The sequence below is a fragment of the Erpetoichthys calabaricus genome, chromosome 8 (genome assembly GCF_900747795.2).
Source record: "Erpetoichthys calabaricus chromosome 8, fErpCal1.3, whole genome shotgun sequence".
NCBI lineage: Eukaryota > Metazoa > Chordata > Cladistia > Polypteriformes > Polypteridae > Erpetoichthys > Erpetoichthys calabaricus.
The window spans coordinates 92,050,101-92,073,147 of NC_041401.2; the positions used below are offsets into that span (position 1 = coordinate 92,050,101).

Below are 23,047 nucleotides of genomic sequence, written 5' to 3' on the forward strand. Positions count from 1 at the left end.
GGGCTCTCAGTATTACAACATGTAAATGCTTTAACAATGAACCAAAGGTTAATTGGAGAGCATTGATGTTGTAGTTAACTAAATCAGTAAACTGTTTTAAGGGATACCTGTTATGCATTAAGTGCTAAAGTGTTCTTATGTACTCCTTAAGTGGAACTGACAGGCAGTTTTAAGCTGCTTTGCATTATTTGTGTGATTTGCCAATCATTCCTGAAGTTTACTTTTAAGGTCAGTTCACCTCTAAATAATGAAATAAGGAGGAGTTATACCTCAAAGCAAAGCAGATTTATAATTACACTCAAAATTATAAGAAAAAGAAGTCTGCAATTTGATCGCTGCAGATAGATGGTTAAGACAAGAAAAAAAAAAACAAAATTTAAATTAAAAAAATATATTTATTTTAAGCAAATCAAAATCTAGATAATTACAACCAACAGGAGCATCTGCAGTACAAAACAACAAGACAAGAAACAAATTATTAATTTGAAATATTTTATCACTAATTGCGGGCTACAGGCTGATCGAACATTCACGGCTCATTACAGCACTATAGCCTTTAGTTATACAAGGATTTTTCTGTCAAATAACATTAGAGAATCTCAAATGGGTAAACATTGGGTAATGTGGGTAAACCAAACGACCAATTAAGTTGCAATGTAAAAAACTGACAGATAGTAAGTGCACATAATGTTATAAAGTGCAAAAAACATATACATAAGAAAATTAAAGAAAAGAAAAAGCAAAACCTTTAGTGTAATTTCTATGTAACAAAAATAAACACTTGTAGTCAGCAACCTTTAGTTCAATCTACATGTAACACACAGCTATGGTCAAAGTCAGGGTGCTTACTTTAGCTAATGGGTAACAAAAGAGGTTCAGCATGGCACAATTAAAACAGCCTTATTAGCACCTTAGGTTAGTGGCCTCTTGTGTTATATGGAAAAAACATACAACTAATAGCGAAAACATTAATATTTATTGTTTACCACTACTTGACTATAACAAACCTTAACTACTCTGCTTTCTTCCTCAATTTAGCTTTCAATATTACATTTGTGATGAACATGGAACTTCATGGTCTGTGTGTTTAGGGCATTGCAGCACAGCTGCACACAAGCAGAAGTGCTCCTACCCCTCCTTACTTTCTATTTTGAGAAAGTATGCAAACGGTCTGACCCTATCATTATGACACACAGACATTCTTAAATAAGATTTCCCTTGCATGTTTTAACAGTTAAATAAAAGAGTTATGAAAAAACTGGAATCCAAAGAAAAAAACAAAAAATAACATGAATACAAATAGCAAAAATCATTCTTAATAAAGTACAAAGAAGGTGTCATATAAAAAAGTCTTTTGGCAAGTTTTTAAGACAAAACAATGCAAGAAACTACATTTTAGGAAAACAAATGAGAAGTTACATTCATAGCTATCGTAGATAATGAATTATGTACAGAACTCTGGAAGATAGCATGCTGGTTCTACTGCTTTACATAAAAGTACAAATTTTAGATTTAAATTCCAAACCCATTTTATCAGGTAATACTGGATTTTTTCAGTACTACCAAATGAGATCCAAAGGCCAGTCTTCTAACCTTCTCAGTAGGTTTCAAAGTATGTTGTTACACTAAATTTAATACAACCCCACTACTGCACTGTCGAAACATGTCAAAGGCATGCTGACCTGGGGAATGCTGGGATGTGGCCAGAGATGTCATGGAGTTGGACAGGTTCAGATTGGCGGTGATGCTCAGCTGGCTCTGGACAGTAGGGGGGTATGGGGAAGTGGGTGTTCGCAAAGATTCCTCGCTTGCCTCCTCATCGATGCCTGGAAGGTAGGTGTCAATCAAAGCATCTAAAAACTTTACAATTAGCTCAGCGTAGTCTGGAATCTGTGTTTGCTGTTGAACAAAGAATAAAATAATGAACAGTATAATGTAAGGAATAAATAATAAAAACTTGCTTCACAGAATACTTGAACTGCTACTTTCTGTTACGAAACAACATTCTCTGTACACATTCTTCATGATCTACACAAGATGGAAATTCTGTGGTATTTCACTTACCTTTTCTATTTCAGTCACTTTATGTTCCTTTTTTCATAATGTTAAAAAGTCATTGAGTTCTCTACTTATCACTCAGTAAGAACAATGAACTTTACTGTAGCTATAATGAGATGTTGTATGTCAGCAGTACTAAAATATAAAGTCCAGTAGACTTTACAAAGTATACCTTTTCATATTCATTCTAAGCAAGACTGATATTTTACCTGGAAACAGGGCATACCCAAGAAAACAAATAAATTTGATCTCATTATATACAGTACGTTCCACAAAGGACAAATAAAATAGACCAAATGGTTTGTATTTTCTTTTAAATAAAACATAGTTATGCATTCTTTATCATCACACTAGAGAGTGACAACAGGCTGCATGCTGGTTGGACATGTAAGCAAGAATTTCATTGCACTCTGTACATATGAAAATACTACTAATATTGAAAAACAACTGCACGTGATTAATTGTGCTAAAATGTGCATATCCATAAGAGTTAATAAAGGACCACTTCATACTATAACAAATTCTAAACATTTGGGACTATAAAAAAAAGAAAAAAGAGTACTGTCAATAAACTGCAGTTTTTATAATAAATGACACTTTATCATGTATGTTGCTAAAGCCAATTTATTTCAATGTGGGTTTGCTGTAGTTTCTGTCTGTAGAGGACGTCTGCTGAATATACTAATACAAAGGTATCAACTTTGTGTTACAAGAGTAAATTATCTCTCTTATAAGATCACAACCCTTTTTTTTCCACATTTTATTGTAGAGCATTTTTTCAGTCAACAGAGTGCAAGATACCCTAATAGGGTAAGTTCTGTTATTTCTACAGACTATAGATAAATTATTATAATATTTTCAAATCTTGTTTCCTAAAAAAAACAGTGTAAAGGCTACTGACATAATTGCACACTCAATTATTTCCCAAAGATCCCATGTTCCCCTAATGACATTTTAAAATTATCCAGGCAATATGGAAAAAAACACCTTATGTCTACGCTTCATTTAAGCCTTCCTTTCCCACTGGCCGTGTTTCAATCTATTGTATGCAGAAAACTTCACTTAGAAGTTCAGTAAAAAATACATTATAAATCACTATTGTAAACAACAAAAGGAACAGGATTATGTCCCTATGGAGAATAGCCTTAAGGACAATTGCAGTATAAAGGTATTTAAAGTATGTGCTGTTACAGCATGTATTCTCTAGGACTAACACTGAAGACTGTTCAAACTATTAAATGCAAGCAATTTGTGAAGACATTTCTTGTAATTTGGACACATTTTAAGGAAGTTATAATTCCTAGTTCAGACAATTAGGGGGTAATGTGAGGCATGGTTTTCTTAAACCAGAGAATAACTTAGACTATGGCTTAGAATAACAGTACACTATCATTCTTTTGTGCCATGCTGACTTTGATCCTGTTGGCCATTCCTGTCTAACAAAGTCCATGCATGTAGTAAGCTAATGTAGGTTGCAAACAAACAAAGAGTTTTCCCTATATTTGGGTAAGGTGCTTGATAGTGGACAGAAGACTGGGAGACTGAAACATGAGATTCCACCACAGTTTTTGAGGGAAATGTTAGTTATGCAATCTTGAATTGGAAGAATTGCATGTACTGAGAATTTATTGCTACTGCTTGCAATTGGCGTGCCACTATGATTGTTCCTTACAGGGCTGCACCTCTGAAAGACATTATTTAATTTGATTATAATGATTCTTGTCGGAAACTCTGAAGAACTAGTAATGGTGAAAGTCTCTCGGTAGTACTTGTGCCCAAAATTATTTAATCAATTATAGAATTTTCTTTTTTCCATTGTATAAGTCCCTGATAACCACATTCTAGTTTAAAACTATAACTGAGGATACCCTTCTCTGAACAGGAGTTCTGATGACAGCAATATAAAGTCTTGGTTATCGTCAGTGTCATTTTGATGAGAATACTGTAAGCTTCAGAGTATCTTCAATTTAATGTATCGTTAGCATGCACAATGTTTTCCTGATGATGAGATGACACAAATTAGTTACTAAGTGATGCCTTGCATTATTACATGTGTCTGTTTTACAGACATGTCATGCCATGTGAAATACTCAGAATTGTAGTATAACAGACTTCTCTTATCATTTGAGAAAATATCTGACTGAATGTTATCTTCTGTAAACCTAATGTCAAGTTGCTTTCTATGTGTGAGTACAAAAAAGCTTATGCCCACCTTAGCACTATTAGAGTAATGTATGCCTGTTCTTTGTGCATTCCGCATACCAAAGACGTAACTAGGTGCTATGTTAGTGAATATTTTCTTTTAAAATTGTATGAAGTATTTGCTGTATAATTTTATATGCATACAGTGGAACCTCAGGTCACGAACATCTCGAACCACGTACAAATTGGGTACGACCAAAAAGTTTGCCAAACATTTGCACCTGTTTACGACCACACACTCGGGTGACGAACAAGCCAGTTTTCCTTCCAGTTTGTACACGCCGATGATTTCCACACGTGTTCAGTCTCTCCCTGTGCATTCCCTGTGCAGGAGCGAGTGAGAGAGAGCGCGAGCGAGCTGGCCATGTAAGGCTGAGAAGGCAGTTAAAGAATGCACCGGGCTTGTTTTTAAAGAGACTGATTCGAGCATTGTTTTAACCTTGTTGTACTTAATGAAGACTTTTTTCTATTGGATTTTAACCTCCACTTCACTTCTGTTTACAGCGATCGGTTCGTAATGTTACTTTTCTTGGTTGTTTATTAAATTACAGATTTTTCAAATGTTCATGTTTTTCCCTGGCGGCACGGTGGCGCAGTGGGTAGCGCTGCTGCCTCGCAGTTGGGAGATCTGGGGACCTGGGTTCGATTCCCGGGTCCTCCCTGCGTGGAGTTTGCAGGTTCTCCCCATGTCTGCGTGGGTTTCCTCCGGGCGCTCCGGTTTCCTCCCACATTCCAAAGACATGCAGGTTAGGTGGATTGGCGATTCTAAATTGGCCCTAGTGTGTGCTTGGTGTGTGGGTGTGTTTGTGTGTGTCCTGCGGTGGGTTGGCACCCTGCCCAGGATTGTTTCCTGCCTTGTGCCCTGTGTTGGCTGGGATTGGCTCCAGCAGACCCCCGTGACCCTGTGTTCGGATTCAGCAGGTTGGAAAATGGATGGATGGATGTTCTTCCCTTTTTTTTATTCATTAAAAAAAAGTGTTTACAGCGAGTGGTTCGTAAGGCTACGTAAGGTTTTCTCAGTGTTATTCAATGTTTTTACATTTAGTTTACTATTATGCTGGGCATTCTATGGTGTAATTAACTATTTTTGTGCTTAAAAATGTTTAAATATATATTTACATACAGTTCGTACGGTCTGGAACGGATTAATTGTATTCACATACAAACCTATGGGGGAAATTACTTCGGGTCACGACCAGAGTTTTGGAACTGTATTGTCCTTAAACAGCATTGATAAGCTCTTATATTTTACCTGGTCTTAACCTGATCCACATGTGGAACACCGTGCTCTTGACATACTGTTATTAGTACATTCTACCTGATCATTTGTGTAGCAGTAGGTGCTTTCCTATTACAAATGCTAGTAATTTCATCATTGTTTGGTATGTGGCAGTTGGGTGGATGTTTTTTCCTCCACCAAACTCGGGTGTAGTGATTTATGAATAAATCATAGCTTCCCAAGAATTGTTATTTGTTTCATGTTCTCCTGAAGCATATCAAAGGTTAGAATAGATGTGGAACTGTCACATAACCATTAACCATCATTTTGCTTTTATGAGAAACCACTATTTTCGAACAGTTTTTGAAATTTTCTGCATTACTAGTCCATGACTGTGTTCTAAAATTATACCTTGTTTGAACATTATTGACATAGTTAGAGAAAGGAACAAGCTCCCTTAACATAAAAATGTCCACAAAGTATTAAAATGAGACTTAATACAGAAAAAAAAACAAAGAAGATAAGAGATACATTTCACATTTCATCTTCAATACATTAACGTGTATGTCCTATTTGTGAGCTAAAAAAACAAACTGTTAATTCTTTTAACAGGAATACTACCACAGCCAGATTTACAGTAAGTCTTGTGAAAAATGCAATCAACTACTGATACTCTTTAACTTCTCTTCATAAGTGTTGCATATGGGCAATATAAAACAAGCTGGTAGAAAGAGATCTCCTGCGCAGGGTTTGATGAAATTGTCATTGCAAACATAACTTTTATGTACTAAAGAATATGGTGGACTGTAAACATTTTAAATGAACATTTTCTCTTGCTGGTAATTCTAACAGGAAGAGTTTCAGTTTCCCATTAATGGAGCAAAATTGTTGATCTAAGCATATCAAATATGATAGTTCCCAATGTACAGTATCTTCCTCCTTGTTACAACTCAATTATTCTAAAGACTTTGGCCACAGACCATCTTATAATCACTTTGAAAGTTTTCTCATAAAAACTTTCTGGAAGAGAAAAAAATGGCAGGAAATATGACTTTACAAGAAAATGCAATTGTTACACCACTTGACATGACAGATGACTTTCCATGAATGCTTATTTCTTTCACTTACAAAAGAGTGTAACTTCAGTATTTGCTTTGTTATCACGGTGTGTCATCTTTTTTTTCCCTAACTACACTCTGTCAGGTGAGGGGAACTACACAGCTGTTTTTCTGATCCAGAGTTGAACTTTCCAACGGTCCTAAATTGGCTTGTGGTTGCACTGTCACAACTAGGACAAATATATTTGGATCCTGAGAATATCTGGGCTTTTTATTACCTGAAAGACATTTTCTTACATATTGTAAAGAACAGATGACCAATGATGCAGTCGGTTGGAGATCTCAAAAGTGCATAGCATTGGAAGAAAATAACTTGACCGTGAATGTAGATTCGCTACACATGAGAAAGGTCCATGGGCATATGGTCATCATCTTAAATCTCCTCTAGCATTTCTCTTGAGCTACTGAGTCAAACTGATGTGACAATCTGGTCAAGCTGCTAAGGAATTTGAGGGTGGAACCAGGGTTTTTCTTTTTCAAGGTAAAACAAAAATGCCTTTGACTATAACCTTGAAGTACATTCAGAAACAAGTTAAAATGCCATTTTTTAAAAACATTTTAAGATGTTTTTGCATTTGAATACTAAATAATTAACTCATTTCTCTAATAAAGGCTAACAACAAACATAACTCTACTCCTATAGTGTTTTTAGTTAAGGAGAAAATTCATACCTTGGAAAAGGGGCCAGCAAACCTCCACAGTCCATTAAAGCCAAAACCTGCAGTAAGAAATATGTTAATCTCATTTAGAGGCAGCATTTATCAACAAGAATTTTCAAGAACTGCAATCCTATAAAACAAATAGATAATACTGTATCATTGTCTATTAATGTTATATTATGTTAATATTAAATTTAGAATACACAGAACTTTATTTGTTAACAGAACTCCATAAATATTTACTTTGAAGATATGAAGGCTGGTACTGTGGTGGTGATTCCTCATGGTATACAACACTCTGAACGATCCCATGCACTGGATTCAAAAGGATTGGGTCTTGGCACAGTGACAGGAGAGTATTTATCTTTGAGTCCATTAGGCTGTGGCTGAAAATAAAGCAAAACTAATAAATATGACGATTCTGCAGGCAGCCATCCATACATAGTTTGATGAGCACCTAACTGTTCAATGAGTGCTAAGGATTCTAGTTAAAACGACTCATTCCATGGACTGGATGCTTGGCACAGCACTGTAGCAACAGCACCAAGTGCTACAGTAGGATTCTGAGAAATGGAAGTGGATCTATGATAATTAATAATGATTGCCAAACTTCATATTTCAGTGAACAACTAACAAACAAATTTTCAATATAAACTGCTTAATCAGCAACTCTAATAAGGGTATGATAGACTTAAGTAGTATGTATTTTGGTCTGGACTTAAGTGCTGTGAATAAAGGGTAAGCCCTTACACTACGTCATTCCAACGCTTAAGGATCATGTAGCTACAGCTTCAACTTCCTACAAATAAGATTGAACTTCCAGAAAATTAATTATCCTAAAATTTTTTTTAGAAGTTTGGTTTCTTCTGATTATTAGGTAAATTTGGTGATGTAGGTAATACTATGTTTAATTAATTAAACAGTCCAAAACACTGCACAACAATTTTTTTGAAACGTCTTGCTCCCTGAAAAGTTTTTGCTGATTGTGACAGGTACCTACTGGGTATGCAAAAATATAGTTTTGGTTTTACTGCATCATGTAGGAATTCTGAGAAATTGACATTTACAGTATATGTTTACTGACAATAATGTTTAGTTTAGTTACGTTTATGTTTCGCATAAGCTATTAAATTCAACAGAATTAAAGGTGTTTTGCTCCTGATTTTCTTTTGTATTCAATGTCTGGTGCATCACGTTGCAGTGTCCAACAGTAGTCAGCAAGCATTGACGGATTGCAGTTGCCCTGGTATTGTTTCTCTATCGTAGCAATGTCCTGGTGAAACATTTCACCGTGTTCGTCATTGACAGCACTGAGATTTGCGGGGAAGAAGTGTGAGTGGAGGAAATGAATCTTGAGTGGCATGTTGCATTTCACTGTCTTGTATGCTTTGAGAAGTTTTTCTACCAGCTGAATGTAGTTTGGGGCTCTGTAATTGGCCAGAAAATTGTCAACAATGTCTTTGAAGGCTTTCCAGGCAATTTTTTCCAGCCCAACTAACAGATTTTCAAACCACTTGTCACTCATAACATGTCTGATCTGGGAGCCAACAAAAATGCCCTCTTTGATCTTGGCGTCAGTTATTCTTGGGAACATCTGTCTTAAATAACGAAAACCTTCGCCTTCCTTGTTCAGTGCTTTCACAAAATTCTTCATGAGTCCCAGTTTTATGTGAAGAGGAGGCAAAAATATCTTTGCCGGGTCGACAAGTGATTCATGTGCCACATTTTTCTGTCCTGGAACTAACTTTTAACGGAGTGGTCAGTTCTGTCGAGAATAGTGCGACTCTTTGACACGGCTGTCCCATTCACAGATGAAACAACAGTACTTTGTATAGCAGAGCTGCAGTCCTAGTAACAGAGCAACGACTTTAAGATCTCCACAGATATTCCAGTTGTACCTGCTATACTGGACGTGCTTCAGCAGCAGTTCCATATTCTCGAACATTTCTTTCATGTGTGCTGCATAGCCAACAGGTACTGAAGGATAAATGTTGCCATTGTGTAGCAGAACAGCTTTCAGGCTTAACATTGACGAATCAATGAAGACACACCACTCTTCCGGGTTGTCATCACAACCCAAGGCCGAGAACAATCCTTCAATGTCGCAACAGAAACAGAGACTGTCGACTTGTGCAAAAAATTTGGTTATATCATGATGTCGGCTTCGAAACACAGAAATTTTCGTACCTGGTGACAGCAAACACCATTCCTGCAGTCTCAAACCCAGCAGCTCGGCTTTTGCTTGTGACAGACCCAAATCTTTGACCAAATCGTTCAATTCGGACTGTGTTATCAGATGTGGATCACCTGATGAGAACGGTTCAAAATCCGGGTCAATGTCACTGTCAGTACGCTGCATTGCAGTTTCTTCATCTGGTTCGTCTAAGGTCCAATCCTATGGTTGTTTCAGAATTGGAAAACTGTCGTCATGTGGCATGGATCTCATTGCTGAAGGCACATTAGGATATTCAATTGACTTCTTGTTTTTGGCAAAGAACCAGACACATTAGTCAAACAGAAGTAACAGTCTGTCACGTGGTCTTTCTGTTCTTGCCATATCACCTGAACAGCAAACGGCATCATCTTTCAAGTGCCTCTGAGCCAGGCTCTCAGACTGACAGCACATGGTGCACAGCAAATTTGAGGCGCCCATTCCTTGTCTTGATCACCAATTTTGCAGCCAAAATACAGATGATAAGCTTTCATCACAAGAGTAGTCATTCAACGTCTCTGAGGCACAAGTGTATACTATACTTTACTATACTGATTCTATACATACACACTGACTATCTATATTAACCAAATGAGCAGGATCGGTGTATGCAAGCCACCTTTATAGCATGCTGAGACAGCATCAGGCTCATTCAGACCTGCCCAGGATGTCAACTTCTACAGAACAGCTTCCAACCTGGCCTGATTCCATGCTTGGACATGCCCATGCTGCACAAACCGTTGTTGATAAGTCACTTACGGGAGCGAAGATGTTTGGATACAAATATAAGAAAAAATCATGACAAAACTGAAACGATATGTGATGGGTACATTTTGATGTGATATTTGTGATCAGCACCCAAAAATCTATAAGAAAAACCCAAAAGTGTTCAAGAAGCAAAAACTTTGTTGTGTAGTGAAACATATAAAGTTTTATAGGTGAGATAGAAGGAATTCAAAGTCAGCTCTATGTAGAGACATACAAATAGGAAATTAACTGAAAGCTGCAAACAGAATAATTTAAACAGCTTGGAAAAATGACACTGCAATCCTCGATTGTGTTTAAAATAAATGCACTAATTCACTCCTCTCTATCTGGCATAGTAAATAAATACCACATGTTCCCTGTATCTCTTAGCTGGTGAAAAAAAGAAAAAGAAAAACAGGTTTCTTATACAGCATATGAGGTGGACTAATACTTTGGACTCCAGATTCAAAGTAACAATACCTTCTTCATACCAATTACTAGAATGTCTTTTTCTTTCTTATTATGGACACTTCATCTAAAATCTAATCATGAAAAATAACAATGCATAATTTTCATGCCTGTGTAATAGATTAATGCTGCCAATAGTTGCCTGTAGAATTTAGACCATCCAAACACATTCAATGTATTGAAGAAAATGGGTTAATGTATTTTCTGTATAGTAACTGTTCTAAATGCCAAACAGTATTATGTGATTAACTTGAGATTGAAGCTGTAAGGCTACTACTTTTTCAAGTACTTTAAAAAGAAAATGGTACATTTCAAATTGCTCTCTGGTATAAATGTTAATCATAATAGCCTCAAGATCTGATGTCAACGATAACGGATGAGAAACTGTGCCTGACAGTAGCAATCTATTAATAATTTTATTTAAGAGTATTATTAGTATTAGGATGCACCAATGCCATTTTTTGACAGTCAATACCGATAATGAACAGTAGTAGTAGTAATAATAATAATAGTAATAATAACAGCACTTTTTATTTAAATGGACTTTTCAAAACACTCAAGGTCACCTGACAAAAATTAAAAATAGCAAACAAAATGACACCAGTAAAATTAAACATAATAAAACAAAGTCTTGAGCTTTCCAGCATTTGTACACAAAGAGAGAATGCCAGCCTAAACAGATAAGTTTTTACAATGGTTTTCAATTGTGTTGTAGAGTCCAGCTGGCAAATGTGAGAGGAAATAGAGTTCCAGAGAATAGGTGCAGTGTGGAAGAAGGCTCTAGCATCCATGATGCAGAGTTTAATGTGACAAAAAGTAAACTTGCTGATTAGGATGAGGGAACGAAAGGGAGTGTTGGTCAGCTGAAGGTCAGTGAGTTAGGTAGGGGAAACACTATGAAGGGCTTTAAACATTAAAAACAATATTTTAAAATGTATTTGTTGAGGCACAGGGAGCCAATTAAGTTGAAAGAGTAGTGGTGAGATGTGATCAGTAGACTTGGAACATGTAATTGTTCTGGCTGCAGAATTCTGTACGAGCTGCAGCCAATGAATTACTTCATTAGGAATAACACAGAGAATGGCATTGCAGTAGTACATGCAGGACATAACCAAAGCACTGATCAAACGTTCAGTGCTATGCTATGTGAGGGGAGGACTTAGTCCAGAAACATTTCAAAAATGGAAATGTTATTTGTTAAGAAAAAGAAGGGGCAATGTACAGAATGATACCTAGACTCTTTTATCTACCTGGAAATGGGTATAATAGCATTATCAATTAAATGAGAAAAAACTGTTCATCTTTGCAAGTGTTGATTTAGAACCAATAAGAAGAACCTCTGTTTTACTGATGTTTAAATGGAGAAAAAATATTTTGGTCATCTATGTCCTTAAGTCATGGAGCCAGGCAGTGAGAATATTGAAAGGCTGAATGAAGGTAGGCCTGTTAGATAAACAGCAGTGAAACTGAATGCCCTGAAGATGCTGCCAACAGGTATAAAGTAGATGATCAATTGGAGTCGCACCAAAACTGAATCTGGCAGTAACTGCAGGGCTTTCTTTATTGATCAAATTGCCTCCTGTCAGTAAGGTAGGAGGAAACAGGGCCACAAACCCCAACACTAGCCAGATGTTCCAGAAGTAACTGGTGCAATACTGTATCAAAGGCCGAGCTAAGAGTGAGAAGAATTAAAGATAATAGTCCAATCTCAGCAGCATGGAAGTGGCTGTTGGTGATGCTGACCAGAGCAGTTTCTGTGCTGTGTTTAGAAAGAAAACTAGATTGAAATGGTTCAAAGAGGTTTTTTTTTGTAAGAAAGGAATGAAGCTGGTTGGTAAATATCTTCTCTAGAATTTTGGAAACAAATGGAAAGTTGGAAATAGGCCGTTAATTATCGAGGTCATCAGGATCTGAGCCAAGATTTTTCAGAATAAGTGTTATTGAGGAAGTTCTTAATGAGAGGATGACTATAACAGTAGAAAGAGAGGCAGTGATTATATTTGTTATAATAGCTGTAATACATGCCAGGCAAGCCTTAATAAGAATGGTGGGTATGGGATCCATTTGGCTGTTGGAGGAACAGGATTTACTTATAAACTCAGACATATGATCTTCAGTTGATAGACTGAACACTGAGAGTGGGGTCCTTATATGTTAAGGAACCAAGACAATGGTTAAAAACAGTCTCTCTCCAGACTAATAAGACTAGTAGCCAACACCTGATGAAGATTTGCAAATCTGGAACTGTAAAATTCCAAAAAAGCAGAACATTACTCATCAGAAAGGTTGTGATTAAGTGGTGAATTCTGGTGGCTTGATTAAACCATTTACTGAAGAAAAAAGTGTTTTTTCACCTACACTAATGATATTTGAATAATGTACAGTTTCAGCAGTACAGAGATAATTTTTGTAATGAAGTATGTAGTCTGAGTACATCGCATTATGTACAATAAGCCCAGTCTTTTCTGGTAAAAGCTCCAACTGCTGACCCATGGCCTTGGGCTGACGGAGTTCAGGTGTAAAGCAGGGAGCAGTGAAATGACATACTGAAACTTTGAAATCTAGAACAGCAAGTAAGTGTCAAATACCAGAGCAAAACACTAGGTCTAGAATATGAGCTGGGAGGTTGACACATGTATTGGATTAAATCAAAACAATTAAGCACTGCATTAAAGTTGTCGCTGAACACAATGCAAGAAATATCAAATTAAAGGTTAAAATTATTAATAAGGGTGACATTAGAAGACAATGCACTTCTGGGTTTGTACCAAACAGCTAAAATTGTAGGTGACGGTCCACAGAGTTTGATTGCTAGTAGTTCAAAAGAAGATTGATCAGGAAGGGAAAGAGGAGCTTTATATTATCATGACACATAAATGTGAGACCATCTCCCTTCCATGAGGAACATGATTTACAGATTGTAAACAAACCCCAACTGAGCTACTTGATTAACATGAAAAAAATCAATATGATGCTGCCAGGTCTCCATGAGGTATAAAAAGTCTATCTTATATTCTGTATAACTTTTTTTATTCTTGCAGAATGAAATAAATAAAAGTATACAGTAAATATATTGGAAATGTGACAATAAATAATAACAAAATGATATGTGAGCATAAATGGTTAAATGTGTCAACAAAATAAATGTATTCTGTTGCTTATTTATTTAATTATTATTTCATTCATTTAATTTCAGTTCCTGTTTTAATTTTCTGATGCATAACCATCGGTACTCTGAAAAACATAAGATACCAAGCGCAAGTACATTTTTTTTTGTTTTGATATCAAGAACAGCGGTAAAAAAATGTCTACCTTTTTATTTTTTGGATTAATGGATTTTTGATTGTTTTTCCAATAATGCCGATATGGCTGATTTACCTTATATAAAAAAACACTTAAATCAACAGAAGTGCAATTTTCTCCTACTGAAAAGCTTAGTAAATCCCTACTTTTATTATTGAATCAAGTACCTAAAATTAGAATCAGGTACTTTTTGCTGTGTGAAAGTGTTCACGAAAGGTACTTAAACTAAAATGTTTTTTCGACTGGTAGAAAACTTAATACTGGAAATGCTTGAATTATTAGCCTTGATTTACACATACAACCTGCAGTATTTACTTATCTGTGTAACATTCACTCATCACCTTATGTTTGAAACGCAAAAGTGACTAAGAGCCTGTCATCACCCTAAGTTACAGTTCAAATACAATGCAACTTCAGAATGCCTGAGCAAAGATGAAGAGCTGCACTCCTGTTGGGACTTACTATATAAGTTACCTTTGAAAGGGCTACCTAAATCAAACAGAGCAGAACGGCCAATGCTGGCAAGTTCAGCTTCAAAACCTTAGCAGGGTCCAGAAGTTGGCTACTCCATTTACCCCTGAAAGGGCTTCACAGTTGTAACCGAATAAGTATAGTTCACATCTATAGAAACATGCAACTGACATACTGAAATAAGGCCAGATCAGTACCTATACAAATAACGAATCACTTGAACAAGCACACTTGTTATCAATTAACAATGTAAATTTCTGTAAGGAAATATTCAAACTTTAATTTAATCACCAGTTATTTTTATTTGCAGAGACACCTGGAGTTATATGCTAGAAGTCAAAAGTATAAGAAAACATGCAACAGTAATGATTCAAATCGGATGTCCGTGAAAGTGGGCTTGGCTTTAATATAACCAGGAGATGTCCATGAAATTTAAAGAGTTCATTCTTCTTAATCCAAGTGAGTCATTCTTTAGAAGTATGTGCTTCCATGATGTTACCTTTGTTGTCCTCTTCTTCACTAAGGCACATTTATGGTGGCGTTACACTTTCATAGCATGATGGTTCAGTGCGGTTTCAGGACTACCTATACTGTCTTTCCCTTTCTCTCTTTCATATCAATGCTGTGGTGTTATCCCTCAATTTCATCTGCCTCATGTTTGCCACTTTCAAATGCTATTGTACTTGCCTCTCTCAATAGCTGTGTTTATTCTTTTATTCCACATTGCTTGATGGCTATTTTTAGTAAGTTATACAAGTTAAAAAATGGATGATTGAGAATTTCCCTTAGTTTTTGCTACCTGTAAACCTGAAGTTATTTTAAGCTAATTATGACATACAAGTTAAACAACAAAGTCCCCAAAAGCCCCCATTTCACTTCTTTACCTCACTTCTCACTTCACAGACACAGCTGCAGATCTCTCTATGATTATTATAGGAGACAGCACCATCTGACAGTATTGTAAAATGTTATATAGATGAATACAAATTGATTCATTCAATATGGATTTACTGCATTAGCATCAAATTATAACTGCCTCACCATAAAACAGACTTGCATAAATGTCTAAGGAGATCTCCTTCCACTATATTCTGAACTGCAACTTGGAATGCATAAAATATTGTGCTTTCTGCTGTTTCATCGCAGCTCATCTCTATCACGATTTTAGTAATGGTACAACAGTAGGTTTTTTCAAAAATGTAAGACTTTGCATTGATAAAAATGTTATCACCAATATACACCGGATTGCTGCTGTTTTACAATTTCCTGTGTAATTTTACAACTGCGAAACTCACTTAAGGGATGTTTTTGGAGTTTTAGAAGCTTTTGGGGGGTTGAATGAAATAATATTACTTCTTAAGGGTTTCACAGCAACCATACATCCTTGGACCCATACATTCTCTAAGAAAGGTCTAGATGAAAATAAAACGGGTAAAACTGCCTTTTAGAAATTCAACATGGCTAAAAAGCACTAACAGTGAGACAAAAAAATGTACTCGTAGATAAAAACTGCACTCTACCATGGCAATGAAACTGTTGCCCAAATCAGTTGAGGAAAATATGATGTACAGTGGAACCTCGGTTCACGAACGTCTTGGTACACGTACAAATCGGTTTACAACCAAAAAGTTTGCCAAACTTTTGCCTCGGTTCACGAACAAGGCAGTTTCCCTTTCGGTTTGTACATGTTCAGTCTCTCCCTGTGCATTTCCTCCCTGTGCATTTCCTGTGCAGCGTGAGAGAGAGAGAGAGAGAGAGAGCGAGCGAGAGAGCACGACACACACACACACACACACACACACACACACACACAGAGGCAGCGCGCGCGAGAGAGACGCACACACACAGGCAGCGTGCGAGAGAGACGCGCGCACACACACAGGCAACGCGCGAGAGAGACGTGCAAACACACAGGCAGCAGAGAGAGAGAGACAGACGCACACACACACAGGCAGCACGAGAGAGAGAGGGCTGGACGCTTAAGGTAGGAAGGCAGTTAAAGAATGCACTGGGCTTGATTTTGTTTTCACTTCTGTTTACAGCGATCGGTTCGTAGTGTGCATTGTTGCAATGTTACTTTTCTTGGTGGCTTATTAAATTACGGATTTTTTCAAATGTTCATTTTTTTCCCTGTGCTTAAAACTCATTAAAAAAAAACTGTTTTTAGCCAGCGGTTGGTAGCGCTATAGCGCAAATTATTGCAGTGTTAGTTTTCTCTGTTGTTCAAGGTTTTTACATTTAGTTTACTATTATGCTGTGCATTCTATGGTTTAATTAACTATATTTGTGCTTTAAAACTTAAAAAAAAAATATATATCATACAGATTATATTTACATACGGATTAATTGTATTTACATACAATCCTATGGAGGAAATTGCTTCGGTTCACGACCAAATCGGTTTACGACCAGAGTTTTGGAACAAATTATGGTCGTGAACCGAGGTTCCACTGTATCTGCCTTCTCAGATGAGATGTTGCTTTGGCAGATATAAAAGTTTGTGTTTGCTGAAAGTATCCTCCTATTATCATTAGCACACTCCTGCTGCCTGTTAGGAATTGTAGGTATGCATCAGCACTGTTTTTTTTGGTTGCTTCTGTGCCATTACAGCCTCTCTCCAAGACATGACACATATCCATTATTTGAAGTTGGACCAATGGCAACACACATACAAAATTTAATGAAAATCAGATCAGATGATTTTCATGACTGGAGAAAAAAACAGACAGACAGATTACACTTATAATTATGTATTGCCTCATAATGTTCTTTTATTTTCAACTGAATACTTCTCTTTCAGGTGACCAATAATTGCTAAATAAACTGATGTTTTTAATAAGACTTTAACGGTACACAGGAAGCAGTGTGGTGTTTCACATTATTATTTTTACTTTTTGCAAAGCATGAAGTACTTTGCATTGATGCTTGTCAAAACTGAAGCCTTCAAAGGACTTTAGAAAGCACAGTCCTTCACAATAATGGAATTCACAGTGTATATACTAAGTTACTGAGGAAGGAGAACTGGACACAATTCATACTGATTGTAATACACACATGAAACTCTGATAACATCATTAACTTTTTTGTAAACACAGTCATTGATTTATTTTTATGTTTAGCCGTGTAGCTTTTTGGACCCTGAGTGCAGAATATGCATGGTCACTTTATATAAATTGCTTTACAAATTATGTAACTGGATCTACTGAATGTTGCATTTTAATGATAAATTGTGTAATTTGAAGTTAAAGCAACTTGATTACAATCAAGGTATAAATTTAATTGACTCCTTTTTTATTTTCACATTCTCAATAAGAGCAAATCAGAACGCATTATAAAATTTGATAATTAGTTTGTGGCGCTTTAAAACAATTTTTCACAATCAGCTTTTGCCTCCAAATATTTTTTTCCAGAGACATTCAAATTATATTCCGACAGGGCCTTTGAATTTGACCACAAACATTTTAGTACTGAACAGCATATTTCCATTTTTTACTTTATGTGAACTAATATTAATATGATCTTTATATTTTTCTTTTTGAGCATTTAAATCTTCAATTAATTTTTAGTGTGATGTAAAAAGTATAATGAAAATAGTTTGCTTTATGGCAGAGGAGGTTTATATCTATTTTAAATATTCTTGAGCTATTTTTCAGACAACTTTAATCCAAATAAAAGTTATAACATTTAGAATTTGGACTTAAAAGCATGCTAAAACTAAACCTATACTTCTATGTATACTGCATTATTGTTCCTCTGTATAAGATCGACATAACATTTTCTGTAGATATTGAATTTTTCATATTATTTTTAAAATTGTAATTATTGTACATTGTGCTGACGTCAAAAGTGGAAGTGAGCTTATTAAAATACATTGCATTAATGTGAAAATTCACCTTCTATGCAAACACGTTAGGGAACAGAAATGTATTAACTTACACAACTGGAAAGACTTTTGGGAAGACAACACTGGCTTCAGCTAAGTATTCATAGAGGATTCTCTGGTCAAACTCATCTGTAGTGTACTTTACCAATGTGGCCTAAAAAAACAAAACACGGTTATCACGACAATGATAAAATTTGTACAAGTAAATACTACAGTATACTCCCTGTTATGCAATCTTTATGAATTAATATATTTCTAAGTGTGATTTCTTTTCAAAATAAAGGCACACTAGCTTAGAATTTGCAGATTAACAAACCTTTTGCGCTACTATACTAAAGAACATATCTTTTTCAACAATGCTTTCTTACATAATATAGCAAAACGATTACAAACAAATTTTTTTTTTACTGTGGTTCATAATCCGGGACATGCATATAACATACTTTCATGATTGTATACTACGTGAGTGCAATGGGAGGGGTTATAGAATCAGCCATTCTTACTTCTTCTGCAGTCATAACTTTCAAATATATTTTTAAACAATCTTTTATGTAATACCTTCAATAAATATTTCATCCTTTCAGTTGCACTGAAGCAATTCCTAAATAGATACATTGCGTGGCATGACATGATTCATAGATTAAAAACATTTTATTAAAATAATTGACTCGGGAAATTTTTAATATAAATTTTATCATTTAAAATAAGCTATATGAATCAGAAAACCTATCATATAATTACAGATTTAAAAAAAAAATTTAGGGAAAATGCTTCCACATAGGCATACTGAAAATTATAAAAATCTAAAATCTACAAATACATGGTCAATATATGGCACCTCAATCATTAAACAAAAAGTTTCCTAGCCGAATTGACTTTAAAGTACAAAGTTAGTTGACTCCAGTGATAAAAAAAAATATAAATGAAAGAAAAATAAAGAAAAACCCAAAATTAAAAGTGGCCATAACTTTAAAGTTTCTTACAAGGACAGTGAGCAGCAGGGCCTGGATTTTAGGGTCTGTCAGGACCTCTTCATCTAGGAGGACATTTGATTCTGACACGGATACTTTTCTCAAGTGAGAGTGTTGCTGAGAGGCAGGAATTCTTTGGGTTTCTGGAAAGAAGACAGAGAAAAATAATGGGTATGAAGATGGGAAAAGCAGATTTTAGCACTAAAGAACACTTTTACAAAAATACCACCTACACTAGCTGACTAGTTTGCAAAATTGTAACAAATGGCAATTACAACCCCACGTTTTTCCAACCATGAAGTATCTAACATTCACAAAAGTAAAAAGAACACAATAAAGCAAAAAAAAAACATGAAAATGTTATATATTTATGTGGTTCCAACAAACTGATTACCAATGAAGTGAAAAATACCAAAAGAACTGCGTGCGTGACACTTAAATGATATCTGCCTGAAAAAATTGTGTCTAAGCAATCCCACTTACCACAAAAACTTTTAATTTTTTTTACAAAAATCTAATCAAGGCTGTAGCCTTCTGCTTTCTTGAAACCATCTAACATTTCATCAAATTTATGAATATTCTTTCCATACAATGGCTATAGAAGGTTGAGATAACAATGGTAGGGCTGCACTCAGAAAGCCAGTGTCCATTAATAATAAAATGTAAACTTAAGATTCAAGATGTGATTTCAATTGGTGATTTTTCTGATGGAAAACGGATTTAAAAAAGTCAAGTTTGGAAAGTGTCAAAACGTGGTTCTCTAAAACAAGACAACAAAACTATATTTATTCATCACCATATATAAATAAATGCAAAAATCGATACATATATTTCAAAATATTTATCAATATTATGTGAAATTATATGCAACCCCTCAAGAGGAACATTTAACATATGCTTTATTTTTTAATTGTACAAAAATTATTTACTCAAATACATACACACACTATATACAGGTTAAATCCCATTACAGCCAATACCATAGTAACAAAAGTTTCAGAATAACGAATACTTTGTGTGAGCCCGGACAAACATTCATAGAACATCATGCTAAACAAAGTGTAAATCTCAGTATAATGAAAGTTTCCTTGACCAGATATGGGCATCGAAGATAATACTGAGATGCAAAAAATACTTATTGCTGTTCCTACACTTTCTGCGAGTCTCGAGAACCCTGCAACAGGTTGTCTCAAAGAAAGAGACAATCTGTTGTGAAATTTCTAGTCTCAGGGAATCTCGGCGAGTGTGTAGGCGAGATTGTGGGTTCGCTTCCCGGTTCCTCCCTGTGTGGATAGCGCTTTGAGTACTGAGAAAAGCGCTATATAAATGTAATGAATTATTATTATTACATCATACACATAGCTGAATTCTGAGTCAGTGCTCCACCAAGATTCCGCGTGGGTAGTTGTGTTATGTATGGATACCATATTGTTTGGGTTTCATAGTGCTTCTCAAAGTTTTCTTTGAGATGAACAAAAAAAAGTGAGAACAATCGTGGAAAAAGTTGATTCCGGAACGAAGAAAAAATTATGTGGAACAAGCATTTTGGAATCGCGCCTTCATCTTCATCTAACGACTCGTTTTTACTCTGTGTTCAAACCTGTATTTCTATATAAAAAAATTACATTTAACTTCTTGTTATCATTCTGTGTTCATACCTGTATTTCTAATAAATAAAAATACCATCTAACATCTCGTTTTCATTCTGTGTTCATACCTTTATCTCTAAATAAAAAAAGTTACATCTAGTTTCTCGTTTTCATTCTGGATTCAAACCTGTATCTATACTAATAAAAGGCAAAGCCCTCACTGACTCACTCACTGACTGACTGACTGACTCACTCATCACTAATTCTCCAACTTCCCGTGTAGGTGGAAGGCTGAAATTTGGCAGGCTCATTCCTTACAGCTTACTTACAAAAGTTAGGCAGGTTTCATTTCGAAATTCAAAGCGTAATGGTCATAACTGGAACATATTTTTTGTCCATACACTGTAATGGAGGAGGCGGAGTCACGTATCGCGTCATCACGCCTCCTACGTAATCACGTGAACTGAAAACAAGGAAGAGATTTACAGCACGAGTCACACGCGGGAACGAAGGTAAATGACGTTAATTTTTGACTGTCTTTTAATACTGTGTAAGCATACATATTAACACATGTGCAATTAAACGTGTGCATTTACGGGGTGATTTCTCAGGCTTAAAAGCTCACCTTTTATCAAACGCGGGAACAAAGGTAACTGACGTTGTTCACTGTCTTTTAATACTGTGTAACCATACATATTAACACATGTCCAATTAAACGTGTGCATTTACGCGGTGATTTCTCAGGCTTAAAAGCTCGCCTTTTACTAAAAAGGTAAATGCAAAACTATTTTCAATCATTCTATGATCTGCTTCTCACAACTGAAGGCACCGTGGCTGATGGTAAATGACGTTAATTTTTGAGTGTCTTTTAATACTGTGTAAGCATACATATTAACACATGTGCAAGTAAACGTGTGCATTTACGGGGTGATTTCTCAGGCTTAAAAGCTCGCCTTTTATGAAACGCGGGAACAAAGGTAAATCACGTTCTTCACTGTCTTTTAATACTGTGTAACCATACATATTAACACATGTGCAATTAAACGTGTGCATTTACGGGGTGATTTCTCAGGCTTAAAAGCTCGCCTTTTACTAAAAAGGTAAATGCAAAACTATTTTCAATCATTCTATGATCTGCTTCTCACAACTGAAGGCACCGTGGCTGATGTTACGTCACTTGCTGTCCGACCATAAGCTTTACCTGGTAGGTAGCCGGACACTCACTTCACTCCCTTTCGGGAATCGAACCTCTCAGGTTTTCTTTTGTTCTTAATTAAAATTTAAAACCAATACTTCACCGCTGCTAAGCCCCTCTAGCGCTGACGTCTGAGGTTCGATTACCGTAAGCAACTGCAGTGAGTGTGTAATTACATTCACGGCATTCATAGTCTGATTCACAATCTGATTGTATGGGTGCTTACTTCCAGGTAACGCTTACACTTGGCCACCAAGTCAGCTCGAAGTGATCACTCGAGTAAAGGCAGCTTCACAAAAAAACTGATCCTTAACAAACTGTTATTAGTATATTTTCCCTCAATTTAAAAACGTTTTATTTTCTTCTTAATAAAAATTTAAAAGCGGTACTTCGCCGGTGTGAAGCGCGTCGATTTCACCGACTGACACATACAGACATATTCATGAGTGCAGGTACTTCGGAAAGAAAGCACCGCGTAAACCTAAACTTTAAATTAACTTCATAGACCTACAAAAGGTTGCCATTCATTTGAGGCAAGATTGCTTTTCTTCTGTACAACTATACGTTGCATTCTCAAAAGAGTGTGCTTGCACGGCTTCGGATATAGATATATATATATATATGTATGTCTATATATAAATATGTAAGCTTATAAGTACTGCTTTACTTCTCTTTAAGAAAGGAAGATGTAATGATACTTGATTTAAACGATTCCATGTCTTCCTGGGTTTGCGTAGCTTATTGTCTAAAAAGGAGAAACTCTCATTTATAAAACTTTGCTGCAGATGACTTAGCTTATTGTCAATATCTTTACACGTTTTTTTAACACTTATTGACTGAAACGTGCTTTCACGAAAAAAGTTACGGCTTTGCTACAGGATACACCCTCCACAAGTTAAGCAAGTAAAAATAAAATATATATTTCTGTTTTATTTAAACCTTTTAAGTTCGT

General features: G+C 35.8%; 1 protein-coding gene across 1 annotated transcript in view; it reads right to left on the reverse strand.

Annotated features, from left to right (window-relative positions):
* The window catches only part of nf1a (neurofibromin 1a), a 456,100-nt gene that overhangs the window by 22,221 nt on the left and 410,832 nt on the right, over nt 1–23,047 (reverse strand). Inside the window, 5 exon segments of the mRNA XM_051931227.1 lie at nt 1,683–1,899; nt 7,269–7,315; nt 7,500–7,642; nt 18,394–18,494; nt 19,324–19,454. Coding sequence (XP_051787187.1) covers nt 1,683–1,899; nt 7,269–7,315; nt 7,500–7,642; nt 18,394–18,494; nt 19,324–19,454 — 639 coding nt within the window.